Genomic DNA, 27124 nt, shown 5'->3' on the forward strand with positions numbered 1-27124 from the left:
TCAGGGCTCTGACAACAGCCAACAGCTCCCAATCACCAACGTCATAGTTCTGCTCCACCGGGCTGAGCTTCTTAGAGAAGAAGGCACAGGGGGTGAGCTTGGGTGGCGTACCCGAGCGTTGGGATAGGACAGTGCCTACCCCTACCTCGGACGCATCCACCTCCACTACGAACGGTAATGATGGATCGGGATGGGCCAGTACTGGGGCTGAGATGTACAGAGCCCTCAGGTTACTGAAAGCCCTGTCAGCCTCAGCAGACCAGCGAATCCGGGACGGCCCACCCTTCAACAGAGAGGTGATGGGGGCTGCGACCTTGTCAAAGCCACGGATAAACCTCAGATAGTAATTGGTAAAGCCAATGAAGCGCTGCACCTCCTTTACCGTGGTTGGAGTCGGCCAATTACGCACGGCTGAAATGCGGTCTCCCTCCATTTCCACACCTGAGGTGGTGATGTGGTATCCGAGGAAGGAGACGGATTGTTGGAAGAACAGACATTTTTCAGCCTTGGCATACAGGTCATGCTCCAACAGTCGGCCAAGCACTCTGCGAACCAGGGACACCGCACTCGGCGCGCGTAGCGGAATACACCAAGATGTCATCAATGTAGACCACCACACCGCGACCAAGCATGTCCCGAAACACCTCGTTCAAAAAGGACTGGAAGACTGATCTCAAGCATTCATCAACCCGTACGGCATCACCAGGTATTCATAATGCCCCGTGGTGGTGCTAAATGCTGTCTTCCATTCGTCCCCTTCCCGGACACGCACCAGGTTGTACGCACTGAGATCTAATTTCATGAAGAAGCACGCCCCATGCATTGATTCGATACAGAGGAAATTAGGGGTAGAGGGTAACTATAGCGAATGGTAGTTTGATTAAGTGCACGGTAATCAATGCAAGGGCGCAGACCCCCGTCTTTCTTCTTCACGAAAAATAAACTCGACGAAGTGGGTGAATTGGAGGGACGTATGAATTCCTGACGCAGGGACTCAGATACGTATGTCTCCATAGCCTCAGTTTCAGCCTGCGACAGGGGATATACATGACTCCTGGGAGGCATAGCGTCTAACCGGAGGTTTATCGCGCAATCCCAAGCCCGATGGGGTGGTAATTTGGTCGCCTGTATTTTGGAAAACGTGTGCGCCAAATCGAGGTATTCAGGGGGAATGTGGACGTTGGAGGTAGTGTCTGGACTTTCCACCGTGGTCGCACCAACGGAAACAGCTAGACATCTACCCTGACACTCTCGCGACCACCCCGTGAGAACCCTCTGCGGCCATGAAAAGGTGGGGTCGTGTAGTGTTAGCCAGGGAAGGCCCAACACAACAGGGAAATCAGGGGACTCAATAATATGAAAGGTGATTTGCTCACTATGGGTCTCCTGCGTAATCATAGTGACTGATGCTGTAACCTCCCTAACAAAACTTGACCCTAATGGTCGACTGCCAAGTGCTTTGATGGGCAATGGAATGGACAGGGGAACCAATGTAATACGTAGACTCAGAGCTAAAGACCTGTCCATAAAGTTCCCAGCTGCGCCTAAATCTACCAGCGCCTTACACTGGGGAACTACCGTGTAATCAGGGAAGTTGACGTGGATGGTGAAATGCGCAGCTGAGGGCTCTGAACGAGTGTGGGTTTGCGCTACCTGGGGTGACGCGAGAGTGCCCTGCCTGCCGCCTCCAGAACCAGAAGAACTCTGACGACATAATTTCTAAACACCTGTTTTCACCTTGTCATTATGGGGTATTGTGTGTAGATTGATGAGGAACATTTAATTTGATCAATTTTAGAATAAGGCTGTAACGTAACAAAATATGGAAAAAGGGAAGTGGTCTGAATACTTTCCGAATGCACTGTATCACCTGCTATGGCTCAGCCCAGGGACCCAGGCAGGGTGACATGCTTTCTGTTGTTGTTTGATGCCACCTGAAGCTGCTGATCACCTTGAGACGGGTTTCCAGTAAAGGGCCACGGCGAATATTACGACAGCGTATCATTTTCTGATTAATACTATTGACTTGAACAGATCAAACACCTGAAATGAAATGCAATGGCATTGACAGTGCCAACAAACCTGTGGAGTGACATCTTATCACAGGCGCTCAATTAGTCCTGATTGCCAGCAGGGTATAAGAGATAAACACATGCAGTAATTACATAGTTTGTGACATTATTCAAACACCTTTAATTAGGCAATTAGTTTATCTGCCATAATATGTGGGATTCCCTGGCCTAGCCTACCTTCCGTCTTGCTTTAGATAATCTTTAGCACTGATTTATCTTTTGCTTGATTTTTCTATTTATACCATACGGCTATTATACTTATTGTGAACAATTATCGTTAATTGTCACGTATCTCAAGACGAATTTGGAGTAATACACTTTTACTGAGGTATTTGTAAATGGTGCTATCATTGTTGAAACTCACCGTTATGGCTGTGGTTTGCCCCTGCCTTTTTTGTAATGTATTGTGGGTATGGAACATAAAATTGAGAGAAGGGGGATTGACCAATGCCAAATCGGTCGTTTTGATTTCTTTACTGAAACTGCATTGATGCAGCTTATACGTTTTTATAGGTTTTGTATGCTGTGATGTGAGTTTACACCGGTTTCCCCAGCAGAATAGTACATCCGACGACATAAATATAACATTTGACTTGCATTATAACTAACCCCATGGTTGTCCCATTATGATAGGTAGGCTAACCTCTGAATCAGTTGCTCTATATTGATCCACTCATCCTTTTTAATTTGATACCTCCTGCTCTGTTGTTTGTATGGCATTCCTTTGTTTTTCAAATTCAGGTGAATTGAAAGAATGTGAAATTACATAATGTATCTCACAAATTCATCCGAACACCTTAGCAGAAACCAGTGGGATTCAAATTAGCTAGCACTGTGTTGACTGCATTTTCCGTTGATTATGAGATGATGAGGAACAAACTAGTGGGGTTATGCCATGCCTGACCATTTCCCAAGGCCTTTAATAGTGTATACCATGGACCTATGCACTTTCACACACGTAACGTAGGCGTAGCTCAGTTGGTAGAGCATGGCGCTTACAACGCCAGGGTTGTGTGTTCGATTCCCACGGGGGGCCAGTATGAAAAATGTATGCACTCACTAACTGTAAGTCGCTCTGGATAAGAGCGTCTGCTAAATGACTAAAATGTAAAAATCTATGCCAAGGCTGGTCAACGTGTTATGTTATCACCCTCTCCGCTCCCGCCAATGCAAACCCTAACCTGAAGAGGATCCATCACATCAATGAAAATACATTTTTTTAGTTTATCTTCCGAGGTAGTAGTTACCCCTAACCACAGATCAGATTACTACATACCTAATCCCAAACAGTGAACATACAGCATGTCCAACAACAATGCAAAATAAAATATATCCTACAACAGTTTCTGATGATGAATAAGAGTTTGCTTTCATATAATCTCATATAATCCCAGCATAACCTCTATAGCTGTACTCCCTTTAGGCAGGCCTTTCAATTGAGAGAAAATACTTTTATCTTTATGGGTATTCCCCGCAAATAGAAATACCATTTGATCAATTTTGCCCATACTCCAGAAACATCTGGTGGCAGGTTTTAATTGAACACTGTGGTGCTCTGCACAGTCTCTTCATGGCATGGCAGAGTGAGTACTTAACCCCCAGTACACTGTAGTTCTGCATAGCCCCTCTTCTCCTCCACTTTCACTGACGTCAGCAGGAGTTCCCTTCAGATTGCAGTCCCCAGGGGCCCTGAACACAACCAGCCAGTCATTAGCAGGAATCTCACATCTCATTGAGGAGGGAAAACCACCATATCAAAGGGGAATCACCATCTCCACAGACATGGAGAGAGGGCCGGAATAAAAAAGTGCCACTGGAAAAATTAATTAGTACAAGGTCTTTCAGCTCTCTTCCTGCTAACACCTCACTGCCGACTAATTACTATGTTCCTTCCTGCTTCATGGATTATGTTGTAACTGGTGTATAATATGGTTTGTTTATATGTTATGATGTGATGTCATGATCAAATCAATGTTTATTTGTCATATGGACAGGATACAGCATAAATGGTGCAATGAAATGCTTACCTGAAGTGACAAGTCATAGAAAAGAAAAGCCCCACACTCTCATTGCCTTGAGGCAATACATTTAATAAACACCACTGTTTCGACAGCTATGCTGCCTTCATTGGGGTTTCATCATAGCATCTTGTATCATAGTATGCTACTGATCCTGTAAGATTCATTTTTCTGATGATCCTGATGGTAATTGTATCATCAAAGTATAATTTCAGTAATTCTCTCATGCTTTGTGATATACAATGAGGGAAAAAAGTATTTGATCCCCTGCTGATTTTGTACGTTTGCCCACTGACAAAGACATGATCAGTCTATAATTTTGATGGTAGGTTTATTTGAACAGTGAGAGACAGAATAACAACAAAAAAATCCAGAAAAACACATGTCAAAAATATTATAAATTGATTTGCATTTTAAAGAGGGAAATAAGTATTTGACCCCTCTGCAAAACATGACTTAGTACTTGGTGGCAAAACCCTTGTTGGCAATCACAGAGGTCAGACGTTTCTTGTAGTTGGCCACCAGGTTTGCACACATCTCAGGAGGGATTTTGTCCCACTCCTCTTTGCAGATCTTCTCCAAGTCATTAAGGTTTCGAGGCTGACGTTTGGCAACTCGAACCTTCAGCTCCCTCCACAGATTTTCTATGGGATTAAGGTCTGGAGACTGGCTAGGCCACTCCAGGACCTTAATGTGCCTCTTCTTTATCCACTCCTTTGTTGCCTTGGCCGTGTGTTTTGGGTCATTGTCATGCTGGAATACCCATCCACAACCCATTTGCAATGCCCAGGCTGAGGGAAGGAGGTTCTCACCCAAGATTTGACGGTTCATGGCCCCGTCCATCGTCCCTTTGATGCGGTGAAATTGTCCTGTCCCCTTAGCAGAAAAACACCCCCAAAGCATAATGTTTCCACCTCCATGTTTGATGGTGGGGATGGTGTTCTTGGGGTTATAGGCAGCATTCCTCCTCCTCCAAACACGGCGAGTAGAGTTGATGCCAAAGAGCTCAATTTTGGTCTCATCTGACCACAACACTTTCACCCAGTTCTCCTCTGAATCATTCAGATGTTCATTGGCAAACTTCAGACGGGCCTGTATATGTGCTTTCTTGAGCAGGGGGACCTTGCGGGCGCTGCAGGATTTCAGTCCTTCACGGCGTAGTGTATAACCAATAGTTTTCTTGGTGACTATGGTCCCAGCTGCCTTGAGATCATTGACAAGATCCTCCTGTGTAGTTCTGGGCTGATTCCTCACCGTTCTCATGATCATTGCAACTCCACGAGGTGAGATCTTGCATGGAGCCCCAGGCCGAGGGAGATTGACAGTTCTTTTGTGTTTCTTCCATTTGCGAATAATCGCACCAACTGTTGTCACCTTCTCACCAAGCTGCTTGGCGATGGTCTTGTAGCCCATTCCAGCCTTGTGTAGGTCTACAATCTTGTCCCTGACATCCTTGGAGAGCTCTTTGGTCTTGGCCATGGTGGAGAGTTTGGAATCTGATTGATTGCTTCTGTGGACAGGTGTCTTTTATACAGGTAACAAGCTGAGATTAGGAGCACTCCTTTTAAGAGTGTGCTCCTAATCTCAGCTCGTTACCTGTATAAAAGACACCTGGGAGCCAGAAATCTTTCTGATTGAGAGGGGGTCAAATACGTATTTCCCTCATTAAAATGCAAATCAATTTATAACATTTTTTACATGCGTTTTTCTGGATTTTTTTGTTGTTATTCTGTCTCTCACTGTTCAAATAAACCTACCATTAAAATTATAAACTGATCATTAATTTGTCAGTGGGCAAACGTACAAACTCAGCAGGGGATCAAATACTTTTTTCCCTCACTGTAATTATGTTTCAAAATGGCTCAGAAACCACTTACTTATCAGACATGATCCAGATGAGGATGAATGCAAACCAAATCTAATGCTGCATTAATAATTTCTAGGTAACAATTAAGTACTTTACTTTGATTGTTTTCAATTAAAATGGTCAAAAAGAAAGAAACATACAGTTGAAGTCGGATGTTTACATACACTTAGGTTGGAGTCATTAAAACTCGTTTTTCAACCTCTCCACAAATTTCTTGTTAACAAACTATCGTTTTGGCAAGTCGGTTAGGACATCTACTTTGTGCATGACACAAGTCATTTTTCCAACAATTGTTTACAGACAGATTATTTCACTTATAATTCACTATCATAATTCCAGTGGGTCAGAAGTGTACATACACTAAGTTGACTGTGCCTTTAAACAGCTTTGAAAATTCCAGAAAATTATGTAATGGCTTTAGAAGCTTCTGATAGGCTAATTGACATAATTTGAGTCAATTGGAGGTGTACCTGTGGATGTATTTCAAGGCCTACCTTCAAACTCAGTGCCTCTTTGCTTGACATCATGGGAAAATCAAAAGAAATCAGCCAAGACCTCAGAAAACAAATTGTAGACCTCCACAAGTCTGGTCATCCTTGGGAGCAATTTCCGAACGCCTGAAGGTACCACGTTCATCTGTACAAACAATAGTACGCAAGTATAAACACCATGGGACCACGCAGCCGTCATACTGCTCAGGAAGGAGACGCGTTCTGTCTCCTAGAGATTGACGTACTTTGGTGCGAAAAGTGCAAATCAATCCCAGAACAACAGCAAAGGACCTTGTGAAGATGCTGGAAGAAACAGGTACAAAAGTATCTATATCCACAGTAAAACGAGTCCTATATCCACATAACCTGAAAGGCCGCTCAGCAAGGAAGAAGCCACTGCTCCAAAACCGCCATAAACAAAACCAGACTACGATTTGCAACTGCACATGGGGACAAAGATCGTACTTTTCTGAGAAATGTCCTCTGGTCTGATGAAACAAAAATAGAACTGTTTGGCCATGGAGGAAAAAGGGGGTGATTGCAAGCCGAAGAACACCATCCCAACCGTGAAGCACGGGGGTGGCAGCATCATGCTGTGGGAGTGCTTTGCTGCAGGAGGGACTGGTGCACCTCACAAAATAGATGGCATCATGAGGAAGGAAAATTATGTGGCTATATTGAAGCAACATCTCAAGACATCAGTCAGGACGTTAAAGCTTGGTCGCAAATGGTTCTTCCAAACGGACAATGATCCCAAGTCACTTTTATTGTAAATAAGAATAGAATATGTTTCTAAACACTTATAAATGCATGTAGATGCTCCCATGATTACGGATAATCCTGAATGAATTGTGAATAATGATGAGTGAGAACGTTACAGACTGTCACGCCCTGGCTCTGGGGACTCTTAAATGTTGAGCCAGGGTGTGGAGTTTCTATGTCATATTTTCTATGTTGTGTTTTCTAGATCGTGTAGATCTATGTTGGCCAGGGTGGCATCCCAATCAGAGGCAGCTGTAGCTCGTTGTCTCTGATTGGGGACAATACTTAGGCAGCCTGTTTGGCACTAGTCGGTGTGGGATCTTGTTCCGTTAAGGTTTGTTTTGTGTAACCTAGGACTTCACGTTTCGTTTGTTTGTTGTTTTGTGTCGTGTTAAGTACGTAATAAAATGTACGCTTATCACGCTGCGCCTTGGTCCGTCTCATCAGTAAACGATCGTGACACAGACGCACAAATATCATACCCCCCAAAAAAATGCTAACCTCCCCTGTTATTGTAATGGTGAGAGGTTAGCTTGTCTTGGGGGTATAATATGTGTACGTCTGTAACTTTCACATTTATCATTATTCACGATTCATTCAGGATTATCCGTAATCATGGTAGCATCCACATTAATGTAGAAGTGTTTAAAAACATATTCTATTCTTATATACAATAAAAGTGACTCCAAAATGATACAATACATTATTTGCAATTAATTTCTATTGGACACAAAATAATCTTAAACACAACAAAAACAAACAGCAAATGCATCCAACAAATGTGTAGAGTCACAAGCTTGATGTAGTCATTGTGTGATAGGAATATCGGACCAAATACAGGAATAAGTGAATTTGTACCAATACTTTTGGTGCCCTAAAATGGCAGGGACTATGTACAAAACGTGCTGTAAATTCTAAACGGTTCACCCGATATGGATGAAACTACCCTCAAATTAAACTGACAATCTGCACTTCAACCTCATCAAATCCCACATTTTGGAGTATAGAGCCAAAAGTAGAAAAAATGCTTCACTGTCCCAATAATTATGGAGGGCACTGTATACGTATGTGTATTAAAGTCGTCAAAAGTTAAGTATTTGGTCCCATATTCATAGCACACAATGACTACATCAAGCTTGTGACTCTACAAATTTGTTGGATGCATTTGCTATTTGTTTTGGTTGTGTTTCAGATTATTTTGTGCCCAATAGAATTTAATGGTAAATAATGTATTATAATAAGTATTGTCCCAATACTTTTGGAGCTCACTGTATATTGAAATACTTTCAAACACTTCAGCTGTGCTTGAGTTGGTATATTCGGTACAATGGAACCAATGGAATAGTCCCAAAAGTGCAAACTGCATGTACTTGACTCAGGTCCTGATACTGTTCTATATACGGTTCAGGAAGACACCCTTGTTTGTGACTTCAGCATTCTTCCATAACAGCAGAATCTGGGGGAAGGCAGTCAGAGGAATGTTCTTTTTATTGTCATGGTGATTTTGGAGTTGAAATGCAGCGTTGTGGAATGGAATGAAGGGGCTATTTCACTTCTGGCATCTCTCTTGCTCTCTTTCTCTTGCTCTGTCTCTTGCTCATTCTTTCTCTTTCCCTCTATCACACACACACAAACACAGACACACTTTATCCCCCACTTTCTCGCTTGCTGTTTCCACCCTCTTTAGATTCCGCGTCAGTGCTTCTTTGGCGAGGGCAGCCAAGGATGTTCGTGTTGGGGGGCTGAAAGCAGAGCTGGTAAGCCTCCTTAACCTCAGCCCTTTAGCAACAGGGACAGAGGCAAGACAGAGAAACAGTCAGGCCTCTAATCGAGTGATCCAAGTCTTCAGAACACACAGTATATAAAAGCATCAGACAAAACAAACAGGGATCAGGTAAAATAGGTGCTTAACTATCGTATAAACATGCCTCCAATGTATGTACGTTTTAGGGAAGGAAGACAGGACATGACAGGGGTTAAGATATTATTTGATTTACAAGGTTATTATCAAACTAGCTTTTTATTTACAGTAAATCTGTTGTTTTTTTTTAAACACAAGGAGAAGATACAACTCCGTATTGACTAGAGCGGACTTCACGTGGACTAAAGATTATTTTTAGATTAGGTAACAGCCTTTCACAATGGATAACTCATTTACTTGTATAACTCTTGGATTGTCTCACTCTAGGAGTTGTCTTAAGCTTTTACTTGTCTTTTCAATTTAAGTAGACTTCCAAAACTTTTGGACAGGGAGACACAACATCCAAAACAGACAGTTGTCTGATTTGTTGCAGGATTGTTTGACTGCACCAATAACCAGTCTCCCCATTCAGCAACCCGTCATTCCTCACTCAGCTCCAACCCCTGCCTCCATCTTCCATGCAGATGTGGGAAAAACTTCAAAGACTGCAAAATAGCGGGCAAACACACTAGATGTCCGCCAATTACTGAGTCCTAATCACGTCTTCTTCATCAAAGCTTGAGGAGGCTCTGACACCTGAGGCTCTGCTTGATGTTGCATTGACACTCAGTCATGACAGGCAACAATGTTTTGATGACTAACACATCTTAAGAGATATTATACACAATACAGTCACATAATCATATTACCGTGATCAAAAGATTTAGGCAGTTGATTTTGCGCAGTATGATGAAAAACAATGATGACTGAGTACACACGCCCAATTTCCCAGTATTTGAATGCACAGTATGCTGTGTATCTATCATGAAACCTAATGGACTCATCAGTTTCAAATCAAATCAAATCTTATTGGCCACATGCGCCGAATACAACAAGTGCAGACATTACAGTGAAATGCTTACAGCCCTTAACCAACAGTGCATTTATTTTTAATAAAAAAGTAAAATAAAACAACAACAAAAAAGTGTTGAGAAACAAAGAGCAGAAGTAAAATAAAATAACAGTAGGGAGGCTATATATACAGGGGGGGTACCGGCTAGTTGAGGTAGTTGAAGTAATATATACATGTGGGTAGAGTTAAAGTGAAGTTTTAGCAGAGTCATTTGTCCTCACATTTGTCAGTTGGGACAAAAATACAATATTTAGGGGGAAAGGCTGCCAAGGATTTCTCACATCTCTCTTTAAAAGCTGCATCATTGTTTTTCTTCGCTCAACACCAATGCTGAATTGAAATACCTTTCATTATTTTAAACAAAACTTTTTGTTTAGTCTTTGCGGCCGCCCCAGTCTCTTGGATGGTGAGTGTGGAGTTGAATTGACAGCATGCTGTCCTAACACGTTTCCTTTTTGAACTACACGCCTGTGTGTATGTTTCTGCACATTCCAGGTCGCTGAACTAAAGCCGCAAAGACCTTAATAATGACAGCATCACAGCCTTTGTGTCCTGTGTGCACACTGATGCTGTCAGTGACTCATACCAGGTGTGTGTGTGTGTTAGGAATTGAAAACTGGTCAAGGTGTGGAGAAATGCTGAATGCAAGAGATAAGCCGTAAACTTCTATATTTAAGAGTTTTATTAAACAAAATTGTGCACAGGGAGACCAAAACAACTCTTCTGCAAGGTTCGTAATAATCTGCCACCCTCCAGAGGAAAGGGCGGACCTAAATACTCATCTGTTTGTTGTTTCATCCATCCGTGCCTAGTTCCAAAGCATTAAATCAAGTCTGAGACCTTGGGGTTGAATAGACTATACATTTGAAACATCTTAATCGCTTAAGGACACCCATGGCCGATTTTATGGCTCAAGGGCCCAGATATCAGTTTCTAAGACCTGATTTATGTTGACCTCTGACCTTAGAGAGGGTACCTGGAGGCCAATATTCCAATAGGGAATAATCATCAGAAAATTATTATTAACAGTGTGTGAGGGGGTCGAGTTCACACAGGTTATAACCAGGAGGTGGTGAGAAAGTTTCAGTGAGGACTGGTGTTGACAGGACCACTGAAGTCCTCCTGAGTAACTGGTGCTATAGATGTCTGTTAGACAGGTGTGTTATGGAGGTGAGTTAAGCCTTGTTCACATTAGCAGTTTGAAGTGAATCCTATTTTCTTGCATATCCGATTAGAATCTGTTCTTTTTCCTGCAGTCTGAACAGCCAAAAAGCACATGGAATTGGACATTTGAAGACACATTTCAAACCATCTTCGTAGGTGGATTGAATTCAGATACAAATCTAAATCCTGGCCATACGACTTGTCTGAATAGTCAAATCTGATTAATTTGACCTCAAGTGGTTTTTAGACTGTTATTTGGCATATCTTGTTGCTTGCTAGCTACTCTGTTGACAGTTTGACAAGAACATGTGGTAGCTAACTAGCTTTTTAATTGTTTAGAAACAAATTATTGAATGTGCTAGACAGCTAAACAGCTACCTAGCTATCTAGTTGACTGCTGTGGCTAGCCAAAAAAAGGACTTGTTTTGAAAGTTGAATCATCTTATCCTTTGAGGCTTTAAAAGTATTATTGAACTATGATTTTGAACATTCAAAGCAACTGGGAAACATCCATGGCAGGCATTGTTGTCACCTTAGCTTGCTACATAACTTCTGAGTGATAGGTAGCACAAGCACCACCACCAATCAGCCTACACCACTGCGCACACACCCGCCGTTACTATGAAAACTAGCGTAGCCATGTCAGCAAATGACTGCTGTCTGAACACACACAAATCCGATTTGGTCACTTGTAACTTGCTGTTTGGACAGTCAGTATTCCAAAACGGATTTGAAAAACAAAACTAAAGGAGTGACTGATGGTTAAACCATTGATTTGGATAAAGGAGATATTTTTAGGAGTCTATATTTGACTTTTGACTGGACTAGACTAGATTGAGAATATAATGGAATAGAATAGAACAGAATAGAAATCTAGAAACCAACTGGAGAACTGTAAAAAAAAGAAAAAAATATGTATGAAATAAAATCTTAATAATAATTTGTTTGCTGTGAAAAGTGAGATCTGCTGTGATTGGTTAGACTTTTGTGGTACACACTGGCCTTTTGATTTCCCCACTGCAATTTAGGGAGGTACTCTCTTCACAGCTATTCCCCATATGCCTCTCTGTCATCATTAGAAACAGATAGAGAATCTGTCAAAGGGAAATAGTAAACACACACACAAAGAGAACATAGAGAGAGCGAGAGAGAGAGAGACCACCAACGGAGTGATTACATACACACACACACACACACACACACACATATACACACACACACACATTCAGACAAACTGTCAGCCCTTCTCATCAGTTTCTTCTAACAGAGCCGGTCGCTGCGATGGGACCAACTCAAAGCCAGTTCCCACTATATCTTCCTTCCTAAACACGAACCTCTGTTTTTGTCATGTAACATTTCCTCTAGATGACATTAATGTTGAAGATTTTTGTTGGGAATGAACCCTTCCAATCCAATGAAGAATAGCCATGGAGTGCCTTCATGCTAATACTGAGGAGCATGTTCTGAATTGGTCCAAGCTATCCGGGATCCTTGGGAAGTCCCTACCCCATTGAAGTTGACATTTAAAATGGTTAAGGTAAGAGTTAAGGTTAGGGTTAGGTAAGGTTTATGGTTATGGTTAAGGTTAGGGTAGGGGTTCAAGTTAAGGTTAGGATTTAAGGTAGGGATATCCCAAGGATTCCAGATAGCACTTACCATTCTGAATCCCATCGAGGAATTATGCTAACATGGAGATGATACGACCTTCAATAATAATACAGCAGAGAGCTGGGACTGGCTGTATCTACACTACAGAATAATCTCAATCACTGTTCTGTTCTGGGTTCAAAGCGAAGTGTACTGTCTGGAAACTATTACCTCCATGAGTGTCGTTTTAACTGGAGTTCACTGCTCCAAGTACATGCCAAATAAAACGAAGCAAAGGATTTGGACTTGGATTTTGTTTAAAAGAAAAGCAGATACTAGGGGTACGCTCTCTGAGGGAATTATCACCTGTCAAGGTGTAAACCTGATGAATTTACATCTCAGAAATGACTTTCACTTTACTTTCTGAGAACTTGAACTTTTTACCTTTTAGCCCCAGGTCAGCCCTATCTTGGTTTGTGGGTTGCTTGTGTGGGAGAGGGAGTGTGTGAGGTTGGTATGGGGGCGTTGAAACAGTGAATAACAGCAGATTGAATTTATCTCTGAGTAAATCGTGCTTTAGACAGGCTGCGGTGGGTTTCGTCGCCTGAAAAATAAAGATGTCATGACCGAGTGAAGGGTGGTCTCCACCTCCTAAAGGTGACCCTGTGCCAGAGGTCCCCGCAGCCATTACAACGCACACAAATTCAAATTCTACCGACACTTACAGCCACAGCACCATCCGCGATATGTGAGCTTGGTCGATTGGAGGAGAGATTGTAATCGCTTCCACATTGATAGCCTCCCTTTCTACAAATCAGTTGTGCCTTACATTGCACATAAAGCTCCCACAGGCAAAAAAATTATGGGCCATGCTTCTGCATGTGTTTACAGAATGATTGTTTGCACAGTTTTATTTGTTCGAATAAAAAGCACGAGCTGGCGCACACCCAGATACAATTATTTAGTGTAGAGGTGCTGACTAACGGTGAATAAACTGTAAGCTACAAAAATAAAGAGAGTCACACACTCTATATATATAAACTCCCAGTAATTTATTGGGTAAAACACCAACGTTTCGGCATCATTGTGCCTTCTTCAGGGTATTTTGCATATGGAACACTGTACAGGCTATTGCACATCATATGAAATGCGGTTGTATAACGTATGTTTCTCCTCATGTTTTTCCTTGTTGTTTTACACACTGGCAGAGTTAGTTCTGCATGGTGGATGAGGGGGTCCAAGGCTGGATCCAGAGAGGGGGGACTGTGGCTCACGGCATCCAGTCGCCCTAGCCTCCCGTTCGGGTTGCTGAGCCTGGGTTTGTTCGAGGACACCAGGGCGCATGTGAAATGCATTATGGCCAATTCACCCGCATCCTACACTTTCTGTCATTTCTTCTCTCCCTTTCTCCAAATTCTGATAACAAACATGTGTGTTTAACATGGAAGAAAAGCATTTGCTTAATGTCAAGTTTTTTTGGGGGGGTTAAAATATGTATTCCATTAATTCCTTAACGGATAGTAGTTAAACATTGAGAATTCACTATATTCATATTGAGCTTTATCCTTTGATTTCTGAATGCGTTTGCACTGCTCCAGAGTCCAATGGCGGCGAGCTTTACACCACTCCAGCCGATGCTTGGCATTGCACATGGTGATCTTAGGCTTGTGTGCAGCTGCTCGGTCATGGAAATCCATTTTATGAAGCTCCCGATGAACAGTTATTGTGCTGACGTTGCTTCCAGAGGCAGTTTGGAACTCAGTAGTGAGTGTTGCAACCGAGGACAGACGATTTTTACGCGCTTCAGCACTCAGAGGTCCCGTTCTGTGAGCTTGTGTGGCCTACCACTTCGCAGCTGAGCCGTTGTTGCTCCTAGACTTCACGTTGTTTCTACTTCACAATAACAGCACTTACAGTTGACCGGGGCAGCTCTAGCAGGGCAGAAATTTGACAAACTAACTTGTTGGAAAGGTGGGCATCCTGTGACGGTGCCACGTTGAAAGTGACTGAGCTTGTCAGTAATGCCATTCTACTGCCAATGTTTGTCTATGGAGATTGCATGTCTGTGTGCTTGATTTTATACACCTGTCAGGAACGGATGTGGCTGAAATAGCCAAATCCACTAATTTTGAAGGTGTGTCCACATACTTTTTGTGATGTAGTGTATTAAAGTTAACATAATAAGTACTTATATGATCACACATGGAGTATATTGGTTGTGACCTTTGCAGCAGTGAAGTATGCCTAGAGAGAACATGCAGGGTCACAAGATTCTATAGTAATACTCAGGGCCCAGTTTAAAAAAAGTTATCAATCTGGATTTCGTCTATCGGATAGGATTAAATGCATAGAAATAGAATGATTAGAACGGGAGTCCCCATTCAGGACAATGATTTGTCAGTTCTATTCATTCTATTTCTATGCATTCAATCCAATCCGATAGGCGAAATCCAGATAACTTTTGAAAAACTGGGCCCAGGTGATTGACTGTTCAAACGGCTAGTTGGGGAGCCCACTACCCCCTACCTTCAGCCTTCATGCACACTCACCTCATACCCCTGCACATTGGCCAGGTTCTGGTACTCCCTGTATATAGCTCCATTCTTGTGTATTTTATTCCTCTTGTGTTACTATTTTTCTCTTTATTATAATTTTTAAACGCTGCATCGCTGGAAAGGGCTCGTAAGCAAGCCTGTTGTATAGGGCGCATGAAACAAATACAATTTGATTTGATTTATTTGATTTGACATCTACGAATCTAATCCCTCCCCACCCCCACTACCCTCATATATGTGATTCAACTGCTTTAGATGTGAAAAAAATGTACATCAGAGGAAAGGGTGAGAGTGACTGGTGTGCATGCAAGCACACCACACACACACACACACAAATCAAACTCCTAAATAGCCTGAGATGACAGTGCCAAAGACAAACCCTCCGGAAGAGATACCTTCAGATGAACTTCTCGACCCAAAAGATAGGGCTTATTTTCGTTATATATTCTACATCTTCTCTATAACTTCTGTGAGTAACTCCACAGGGTTGCTATACACATTTTTTGCCTATATTTTTTAAATATTTGGACATAGCATTGAGTACATGTAAATAAGACCTTTCAACACAAGTCCATATTTTCTTTTTCAATGTTATTTTCATTTTGTTGGGGAATGTTTTTGCATTCCCCCATCCACGTCCCTGGAGTGAAGAGCACATTTTTTCATTGGCACGTTGGTGTGAACTCTGCAACTGAAAACCTGCAATTTTGCAATCAGGAAACACACGCTCATTTTTCATTTTGTCATCACAAAACAAAGACGCCTCACAGTTTATTGATATTGAATAACACTTTGTAAAGTATTAGGACAACTGCATGTTTGACAAGACCAGTGGTATTCTGCGAGAGGATGGGAGCTGAAGGATGAAGCTAATTGGTTGTGATGCATGGTTGTTGGTGTTTTATAGAGTCTGTAAACCGTAACTACAGAACACACTCAAAGCAGAAACATTTCAGTTCAACTTATTGGTTTACTCTTATTTCTTCATCTGAAAATGATTGAATGGAACAAATCATATCCAGCATAACTGTGCCATGATTGATTAGACATTATTGTTTTTCACTGGGGACCATAAACAAACAACAAAATCTAGAAACACTCAAGACATAGTTGCTCGCACTCCATCTCCAGCTCTTGCCCAGCTCATACCCATATTTTGATGTGAGAGGCTATAGGCCCGATGTGACTCAGCTAAAAATAATAAAACGTACAATCAATATGCAAACAATTAAATCTCCTGTCAGACCACAAGAGGGACCAAGTTGGCAGGACTAATAGGGGATTTATTATTAGAGAAAAATCATGTCTGAGCAGTGGTTCCCAAAGTGTTTGTGTTGAGACCCACCTATATCCACTGCCCGGTCCCCTGGAGGGAACAAAATAAAATGAGAGACAGTGGAATTCTGAAGCTGGCAGCGGTACAGTAAGTTCCACCATACAACTGATGAAAATGTAAGAGGTGAAGGGAAAAGAGGGACAGAGATTGAGATACTGACACCGAAACAAGAAGGGTGTGTGTGTGTGTGTGTGTGTGTGTGTGTGTGTGTGTGTGTGTGTGTGTGTGTGTGAGAGAGAGAGAGAGAGAGAGAGAGAGAGAGAGAGAGAGAGAGAGAGAGAGAGAGAGAGAGAGAGAGAGAGAGAGCGAGAGAGACGAGAGAGAGAGAGACAGAGAGAGAGAGAGACATAGAGAGAGAGAGAGAGAGAGAGAGACAGAGAGACAGAGAGACAGAGAGAGAGAGAGAGAGAGAGAGAGAGAGAGAGAGAGAGAGAGAGAGAGAGAGAGAGAGAGAGAGAGAGAGAGCGAGAGAGAGAGAGCGAGAGAGAGAGAGCGAGAGAGAGAGAGCGAGAGAGACAGAGAGAGAGAGAGACAGAGAGAGAGAGAGAGAGAGAGAGAGAGAGAGAGAGAGAGAGAGAGAGAGAGAGAGAGAGAGAGAGAGAGAGAGAGAGAGAGAGAGAGATCCCAAAAAAGGTTTCACCTAAGCGGAGGACCAAAGCAGTAATTAAGGCGGGATGATTCGATCCAGAAGGAGGAGTGGGAACGGTTATCACAGTAAGAAACCAACAACTGGGGGTTATGGATGATTTTGAGAGGGGATTACTAGTGTGAACAATGACTGGAAAATGTATGAATAGATAAGATGAAACGAGAGACAGAGAGCGAGAAAGAGAGATTGAGAGAGAGAGCTGTATAGAGGGTGAGGGAGGGAGACAGAGTGTGACTGTGAGTGAGAGAGCGAGGGAGCGAGGGAGGGAGGGAGGAAAAGACACAGCAACAGGAGTCTGTATTATATCTGAACAGGATTAAGACTGACCAGAAACACATGCAGAGGTCTTGTAATGGTTTACAATGGTGTGTACAGCAGTTTGTAATTTGTGATAGGAAATGGGGCTAATATGTAAGATAACAGGCCTTCGTGTGGAAAGGGGGGAGGAAGACATCCCAAAAGCACACACATGTTTTAGGGTGGATGCTATTCTCCTTCCCGTATCTATCTAGAGTTTAAGAGCCCTATTCAATAAAAACTGAGACAAAAAAGACAAAAGTTTCTTTTTTGCACTGAATGACTGAGAGGATGAATGTATAATTTGATCTAGATTAAGTTCTGAATTACTGTTTGCTTTCACATGTTTTCAAATCAGCCCGGAAACCCAGTTACCGGTTTTTGAGTTCGGCCCTAACGTTAAAAGACAAAATCTAAAAAGACCACCCACCCTCACAACTGAAGATATTCAAACATTCTTGATTAAGCCAACGTTGGTTCCTTTGCTGTGGCACCAAGTGCAGAGGACATCTCATTCATTATTCTGACAAAGAATAGAGAATAACCTCAAATATCACCTTGAGGAGGTGAAAACCAACTGATGGGACACCCTGAGAAGAAAGGTGCATGACAGGGGTGAGAGAAGGGTCATATCCTCTTCAAATGTATAATATCATCACCCAGAAAGAACACACACAGCACAGAAAAGAGCGAGGGGAAAAAAATTGAAGAAATTAGAGACCTCCCCCAAAGCTCACTAGACAGAAAATCAGGTGACCAGCAGAGGTCACATATTGTGAGAACTGAGGTTAATCATAGTGATTTATACATTCAGCATGGTCTGGACATGTAGGTCATCACTCTAAGTGAAGATATAACTATTATTCATCACTGTGGTATGAGTATCAAAAAAATCTGAGAAGTTGAGAAAGGAATGTTTGTGGGCAAGTAAGGTGAACAATGACTAATCCTCATGTGAATATGTCTGTTCAGGGTCACTAATTCCCAGGGGCGCAACTTTCATTGGGGACGGGGGGACATGTCCCCCCCCCCCCCCACATTCTGAAATTGCATTTTTGTCCCCCACCCAGTTGTATCATTGGAATGTGATACAAAACGGGCAACGGAGTGCTTTAGGACCATGCGGACGCCTCCGAGTGGTCGGGTAGGCTGTTTAGAGTGTTTAGACTGGATCAAAAATAAAATATATAATTATGTCCCCCCACTTCTAAAACCAATGTTGCGCCCCTGCTAATTCCTTTGAGTCAGAAGAATGTTTAAGAGTTTAACCTTAGCAGGGTTAAATAGGGTATTTCACTACAAGCAAACACACCATGATAGACTACTTTTATTCACAAGAATCATAGCAGACTGGGAAACCAACCGCCTAAATGGACCTCTTTATTCCATCTATTTATGCACTGACAAAGGCCTTGTGACCGAGACATGGCATGTGGTTGGCTGTATGTATAGTTTTTACTCCTCATCACTCACTCTTCATCAGGACAGGTAGTTGTCACATTGTGACATGTGGTGGGTCTGTCGCCTGGCAAAGGTTCCAGTGGAATGTGACATGAGATGTGGTGTTATCAGCAGCTGTAAGGCATATTTGTGGAGGGGATATGAATGAGACATTTTGTTATAGGGAAAGGAACGAAGGCTCACACAGAGAAAGGCTAGACGCACTCTTCTTCGGTTGATTGAGTTGACTCAATGTGTTTGTTGGTGGTGGTAGATACGCCCAGTATGCAAGGTGTTTCAGGATCGCATGAGAGCCTTCTGCGTTTCTGTTTCAACGCCCGCCTTCGTTCATTATAGAGCTCACTCGCTAGTCACGGACTTGAGACAGCGTTCACAGCAGTACATTTTATTTTTAGTTTAGAACATATTATACAGTTGAAGTCAGAAGTTTACATACACCTTAGCCAAATACATTTAAACTCTGTTTTTCACAATTCCTGACATTTAATCCTAGTAAACATTCCCTGTCTTATGTCAGTTAGGATCACTACTTTGTTTTAAGAATGTGAAATGTCAGAATAATAGTAGAGATAATTATTTATTTCAGCTTTTATTTCTTTCATCACATTCCCAGTGGGTCAGAAGTTTACATACACTCAATTAGTATTTGGCAGCATTGCCTTTAAATTGTTTAACTTGGGTCAAACGTTTCGGGTAGCCTTCCACAAGCTTCCCACAATAAGTAGGGTGAATTTTGGCCCATTCCTCCTGACAGAGCTGGTGTAACTGAGTCAGGTTTGTAGGCCTCCTTGCTCGCACACGCTTTTTCAGTTCTGCCCACAAATGTTCTACAGGATTGAGGTCAGTGCTTTGTGATGGCCACTCCAATATCTTGACTTTGTTGTCCTTAAGCCATTTTGCCACAACTTTGGAAGTATGCTTGTGATCATTGTCCATTTGGAAGACCCATTTGCGACCAAGCTTTAACTTCCTGACTGATGTCTTGAGATGTTGCTTCAATATAGTCACATAATTTTCCTTCCTCATGATGCCATCTATTTTGTGAAGTGCACCAGTCCCTCCTGCAGCAAAGCACCCCCACAGCATGATGCTTCCGCCCCCGTGCTTCAAGGTTGGGATGGTGTTCTTCGGCTTGCAAGCTTACCCCTTTTTCCTCCAAACATAACGATGGTCATTATGGCCTAACAGTTCTATTTTTGTTTCATCAGACCAGAGGAAAAATTACGATCTTTGTCCCCATGTACAGTTGCAAACCGTAGTCTGGCTTTTTTATGGTGGTTTTGGAGCAGTGGCTTCTTCCTTGCTGAGCGGCCTTTCAGGTTATGTCGATATAGGACTAGTTTTACTGTGGATATAGATACTTTTGTACCTGTTTCCTCCAGCATCTTCACAAGGTCCTTTGCTGTTGTTCTGGAATTGATTCGCACTTTTCGCACCAAAGTACGTTGATCTCTAGGAGACAGAACGCGTCTCCTTCCTGAGCGGTATGACGGCTGCGTGGTCCCATGGTGTTTATACTTGCGTACTATTGTTTGTACAGATGAACGTGGTACCTTCAGGCGTTTGGAAATTGCTCCTAATGATGAACCAGACTTGTGGAGGTCTACAATTTATTTTCGAGGTCTTGGCTGATTTCTTTTGATTTTCCCATGATGTCAACCAAAGAGGCACTGAGTTTGAAGGTAGGCCTTGAAATACATCCACAGGTACACCTCCAATTGACTCAAATTATGTCAATTAGCCTATCAGAAGCTTCTAAAGCCATTACATCATTTTCTGGAATTTTCCAAGCTGTTTAAAGGCACAGTCAACTTAGTGTATGTAAACTTCAGACCCACTGGAATTGTGATACAGTGAATTATAAGTGAAATAATCTGTCTGTAAACAATTGTTGGAAAAATTACTTGTGTCATGCACAAAGTAGATGTCCTAACCGACTTGCCAAAACTATAGTTTGTTAACAAGAAATTTGTGGTGGTTGAAAAACGACTTTTAATGACTCCAACCCAAGTGTATGTAAACTTCCGACTTCAATTGTATATTCATGTTACCTCCACGGATGCTCTCTCTATATCTCTGACACACGCGCTCTCTTTTTCAGAACTCTCCCTCTCTCCCTCTCTAGTAGATTGATAGCCTGTATCTGCATGCCCAAAGAGATAATACCGGTGTGTGTTAGAGGTATAGTGGGGATGTCATGCCAGTGAGTAAGCTATAGAGCTGAACGGACACTCAGACATGTTTGATTGATTTACATTGTTGGCATAAAGATTGAAAAAAAGTGATAAATTAAGTGAAATATAATAATAACAATATATTATTATACACAACCCTCTAGCCACTTGTATTATTACACACAAGTACCCACTCGAAGGTGCGCACTGCAGGTGAGCGCTGTCTTTTCAGCACCACACTGTTATTACGCACCGCAGTAACATTTAAGCTGGGCCTTACCTTTATCGAAAGACACCAGATGTCGTGTCCATTATCGTTATATAGGCCTGCTATAAGTTGAACATCCGATAAAATAAGGGGTCTTAGCAACATTTGTTACTGGTTGTCATGAAGACTCCATAAACACAAATAAAGAGACGCATGGGAAAAGTTTCAAACAGGTGAATGTTTTGCAACAAGTTGAAGTAGGCAATTGGTCATCATCTAACAGATCTCAGATTCCATCCAACAGATTGACACCGATTATGAGCGTTTGGGGGGAGGCAGGTCAGTGAAACCAAGCCAGTTACACCATGAGGCTTTACTTAGAGGGAGTTGTACCAACGAAAGTAAACAAAACGAATCTTAAACGGGGCGAATGCTTCACTTCATGTGTTCCTCTCAGTCCGTTGGTACCTATTAATGAATCGATGTTGGAATTACGCTAATAATATAATATTTACGCAAGCTTGTATCATGGTGGGTAATTGTATTGTCTTTCGGTTAATTTGTTATTGATTTGTAAAGTATACGAGAAACATTAAACAAGTGAGGCAGCATCCATCCTTGGAGGTTATTATGAGTACATTCATGGCGAGATGCGGTTAACTGTGAACGTTCACATCGGTCATTTGGAATTTCAGTTCTAGGAAACAAGAAAAAAAGCTTCCTGGTAAGCGCGTATTGCAGATAAGCTATAAGTGGAGTGACGAAAAATTGAGAGCGCAAAGAAATTCACAAGGCAGAGAGCGGAAGATCCGGAAATTTGAGTGATCTTTTCTATTTACGAGTGTTCATAACGCCATTCTAATTAAAGATGGTGATCCTCGAGGGACAGCTCCTTACGTATGAGAGCGAGAATAAAAAGTGAGTGGCACCCTGGCAAACAACCTGAGACTTCATCTAGGCGCACACAGAAGTTAGCCTACAGGCTATATGGAGCGGACCTTTTAATTGCTTTCCCATTCTCTCCCATCAAGTCGGTCAAGGAAGGATCAGAAGATGACCGCACTTGCAGCCCACATACACTTATAAAAACAGATGATTATCTCCTTTCCTCTGCGGTCGTGTTTTAAATCGTGGAATGATATGGGGCAGAACAGTGCCGAAGACTGAGTTATCCGGCGAGGTTCAGTTGCTTTGCCATTAAACATCGACGGATTTACTGGAGGATATTGGAAACGGAGACAAAACAGGTAATTTCACAGTTTTCCATCGGACTTCTCTCTGACACCTTCTCAAGTGCACAGCATTCTGATCAACTATAGCATTTTATTTCATAAAGACAACATTAGTGTCCAACATAAGCAGAACTATTGAAATTGCTATAAGGAATTGTAAGAAAAAGTAAACTTGTTTGGAACTATCCTACAAAGTCGACAGTCTGTTTTCTTTGAATAAACAAATATGGATCAGATTGATCAATGAAAGTTGGGTAGTAGCCTGTTAATCTCCTAAATAAAGTAGATATCCTATTTGCTTGCATGAACGGGTGTGAATAGGCTATATCAAATCAAATTAAATTGTATGTCACATGCTTCTTAAACAACAGGTGTAGACTAACAGTGAAATATATACTTTGTTTAAGAGGACAGGATATATGGGCATGGTAGATGTGGGGTTTATAATATAATAATTCATGTTGGAGAAAGGCTGAAGATAAGAAAACAATGTAATGGTTCTGTGCGTCGGAGGGCTTAATTTGTGACCCCCAAGTCTTAACTCTTGCAGGGGTCTCGTGAAACTCAACGCAGCGTCAGAGAGGGAGATCACTTTCCTCAGCCTGCGGTAGCGATGAGCGGACTGTGCAAGCCTGTAGTTATGGGGCTCATGTTGCTGATCTGCACTACTACCAACCACTGTGAGGAGAGCGCGCCCGCCGCTGCTCCCACGGTCGCGAAGAACGACAAGAGCCTACTCAGGTGGATAGTGGACATAGTGAAGCACGTGGAGGAGAGCCGCGGTGAGAACGGTACGAACGCAGCATTGCAGTCGACTTCTAGGAGAGAATCCCCGGTTGAGCCAAAAAGGGATTTACGGAACCTCAAAACAGATAGTGGTGATCAAATTATTGGTGAGTTCGCACATTGACAGCGGGGCGTTGCCATGAACTCCAAAATATGTTGTATAACAGTCTTAAGTGGTGGTGTAAAAAGAGCACCACATAATGTAAAGCGCTATGAGGGTGCTGGGTGCACATCTTCCAAATATGTTATGCCTTGGGAATTTTAAAGTTGCTGAATCTTAAGAAAGTGATTTACATTTGACATTTTAGTCATTTAGCAGATGCTCGTATCCAGAGCGACTTACAGTTAGTAGCAAACTTTGATCTCCTGTTCTGACCCCGCCTTCTTTTTTGTCTTTCAGAAATATTTCCTAGAGATCTCAGAAAGAAAGAAAAGTTTTTAAAACACTTAACAGGTGAGATATACATCATATGGCATGTGTGAGAGAGATATTTGAGTGTGGTGGGTCAGGATGTAAAGGATAAGAAAGGGAGAGAAAGGTGATAGTAGTTGGTCTGCATTGCTTTAATTCAAAGGCTTTCTCTGTCCCTCAGGTCCTCTGTATTTCAGTCCCAAATGCAGGAAGCACGTATACAGACTATATCACAACACCAGAGACTGCACAATACCTGCATGTAAGTTCCTCAACCTCTTCATATGACAAAGAATACATTTCCCCTGGATTTAAACCAGTGTTTATAGGCACAACACACATGTTATGTATAAGGGGAGGCGTAGTACTGTCTCCCAGGCATTCATCCCTCCTCTACTTCTCTTCTTTCCTTTTAAGACTTCAAAAGATGTGCGCGGCTTCTCACACGCTTAGCGGGGAGCCCACGATGTACAGAAGGGTAGAAGAAATCAAGTAAGTGTTCATATCATTAAAAAATATATAGTTTTTCCTAGTCAGGTCACATGGTCTGGAAGAGCACAGGGCCCTAAGTATTGTGCATGTTTGTTTATGGCTGAGGTCCTTGTCTGTTCAGTGAAACATTGCATGACTACAGTTGTAAAGTACTAATAACAGTCTAATGGGCTTTACACAGGTCAAACAGAAAGTGTTATTCAAATACAACTGTTTCATGTAAAATAATATGCATTGTTAAACATGACACAAATCAATTGTACTTTTCCCACATAAAAAATACATGTTGCAAAAGTGAAATGTGGCCTACAACACCTGGCCAAGGTAAACTGCACCTCACATGGTTCCAATTCACTGCTTACAGTCATAGCGTTAAGTTGAAAGGAAGAAGTTAAGTAATGTTAAAATATATTTCTCAGCCTTATAGGTAGATCTAATCAGTGCCATGCACGTTGTGTCCACACAGTTTTTGGAGTACAGCATGAAATGCAGATCTGTAACAAATCATGTTTCTTTCTCCATTTTTCATGGTATTTTTGGAGAGGAAAGAATTTCCGGGCGCTGCCAAGTACGAGAGAGCACTAAATTTCACTTCCTCTCTCTCGCAGGTTGAAGCCAAACCAGAGCTGTCCAGAAGAGAGACCTGAAAAAAAGTGCCTTGGACAATAACAGGGAAACCAAACAAACTCAAACCAGTCACGTCCGCCATTATACAGTGTCCGTCACCAGAGAGTTCACTATTTTACAAAGGCATGGATTACCACCCACAGGCCTCCCTGGCCCCTACACAGTCTGTGGTCACTGCGGGTCTTGACAAGAGACTATACAGAAGATACAGAAGGTGAAGGAAAAAAAGACAAGGGAAAAAAATGCCAGCAACTACAGATTTAGGGGTTACTATTGTCCTGCTGGCTGCCCAAAACTGAACTTCCTTCTTTCTTTCTTGTTTTTTACCAAAAGAAAAAAAGGGATTTCTTTTGTTTGTTTTTAACCCCCCCCAAAAAAACAAAAAACGATTGAAATCAATCAAATCTTTTGGTTGGGTTGCGACATGCCTTTTTAGGTTGTATTTATATTGTGGTTCGGCGTCATATCTTTGTCAGCAGCACTACCTATTAGTGGACAAAAGGCATTCTCTCATCTACCTGTGACCACACTGAAACATATGATTAAATTATTAACTGCATGACAATTTCCTTGCCTTTTTATGTCTTTGTAAGACATGTATTAAAACAAGAGACACTATATATTAGGCACTGGTTGCAGTCAAAAGTTGTGTGTAAGAAGAAACCCTCCTGTGAATCTCAGTTGAGTGTGGTACATAGTATATTTATATATTCAAGTTGTCACATGTTTTTCTCTGTATACAGTATGTATAAACATTCTAACCTGAGTGCAATATGTACATATTGTAAAAAGCATAAAAGGAATCCACATAGCAACCATAAATTAAAGTGTTCGACATATATTAACTTGGTGTTAAAAAATATATATCAAAAACATGAAATATATTTAAATAAATTATAAGATTGGTACAAATATGAGCAGCCTATCTCTGTTGTTTCCTAAAGTACAGTGGGGGAAAAAAGTATTTAGTCAGCCACCAATTGTGCAAGTTCTCCCACTTAAAAAGATGAGAGAGGCCTGTAATTTTCATCATAGGTACACGTCAACTATGACAGACAAATTGAGAAAAAAAAATCCAGAAAATCACATTGTATGATTTTTAATGAATGTATTTGCAAATTATGGTGGAAAATAAGTATTTGGTCACCTACAAACATGCAAGATTTCTGGCTCTCACAGACCTGTAACTTCTTCTTTAAGAGGCTCCTCTGTCCTCCACTCGTTACCTGTATTAATGGTACCTGTTTGAACTTGTTATCAGTATAAAAGACACCTGTCCACAACCTCAAACAGTCACACTCCAAACTCCACTATGGCCAAGACCAAAGAGCTGTCAAAGGACACCAGAAACAAAATTGTAGACCTGCACCAGGCTGGGAAGACTGAATCTGCAATAGGTAAGCAGCTTGGTTTGAAGAAATCAACTGTGGGAGCAATTATTAGGAAATGGAAGGCATACAAGACCACTGATAATCTCCCTCGAGCTGGGGCTCCACGCAAGATCTCACCCCGTGGGGTCAAAATGATCACAAGAACGGTGAGCAAAAATCCCAGAACCACACGGGGGGGACCTAGTGAATGACCTGCAGAGAGCTAGGACCAAAGTAACAAAGCCTACCATCAGTAACACACTACGCCGCCAGGGACTCAAATCCTGCAGTGCCAGACGTGTCCCCCTGCTTAAGCCAGTACATGTCCAGGCCCGTCTGAAGTTTGCTAGAGTGCATTTGGATGATCCAGAAGAGGATTGGGAGAATGTCATATGGTGAGATGAAACCAAAATAGAACTTTTTGGTAAAAACTCAACTCAGTCGTGTTTGGAGGACAAAGAATGCTGAGTTGCATCCAAAGAACACCATACCTACTGTGAAGCATGGGGGTGGAAACATCATGCTTTGGGGCTGTTTTTTCTGCAAAGGGACCAGGACGACTGATCCGTGTAAAGGAAAGAATGAATGGGGCCATGTATCGTTAGATTTTGAGTGAAAACCTCCTTCCATCAGCAAGGGCATTGAAGATGAAACGTGTCTGGGTCTTTCAGCATGACAATGATCCCAAACACACCGCCCGGGCAACGAAGGAGTGGCCTCGTAAGAAGCATTTCAAGGTCCTGGAGTGGCC

The 27124-nt window shown here is 42.0% G+C and overlaps 1 protein-coding gene across 1 annotated transcript; it reads left to right on the top strand.

Annotated features, from left to right (window-relative positions):
• Positions 1-21909: 21909 nt before the first annotated feature.
• LOC121549262 (ALK and LTK ligand 2-like) lies at positions 21910-25369 on the top strand. Its single transcript, XM_045210078.1, has 6 exons — positions 21910-22701; positions 23237-23579; positions 23873-23926; positions 24066-24146; positions 24302-24376; positions 24985-25369. Exons 2-5 carry the CDS (start codon positions 23300-23302, stop codon positions 24364-24366), a joined length of 480 nt encoding a protein of 159 aa, XP_045066013.1. The 5' UTR covers positions 21910-22701; positions 23237-23299; the 3' UTR covers positions 24367-24376; positions 24985-25369.
• Positions 25370-27124: the final 1755 nt, after the last annotated feature.

This window comes from Coregonus clupeaformis, chromosome 33 (assembly GCF_020615455.1).
Source record: "Coregonus clupeaformis isolate EN_2021a chromosome 33, ASM2061545v1, whole genome shotgun sequence".
Taxonomy (NCBI): Eukaryota; Metazoa; Chordata; class Actinopteri; order Salmoniformes; family Salmonidae; genus Coregonus; species Coregonus clupeaformis.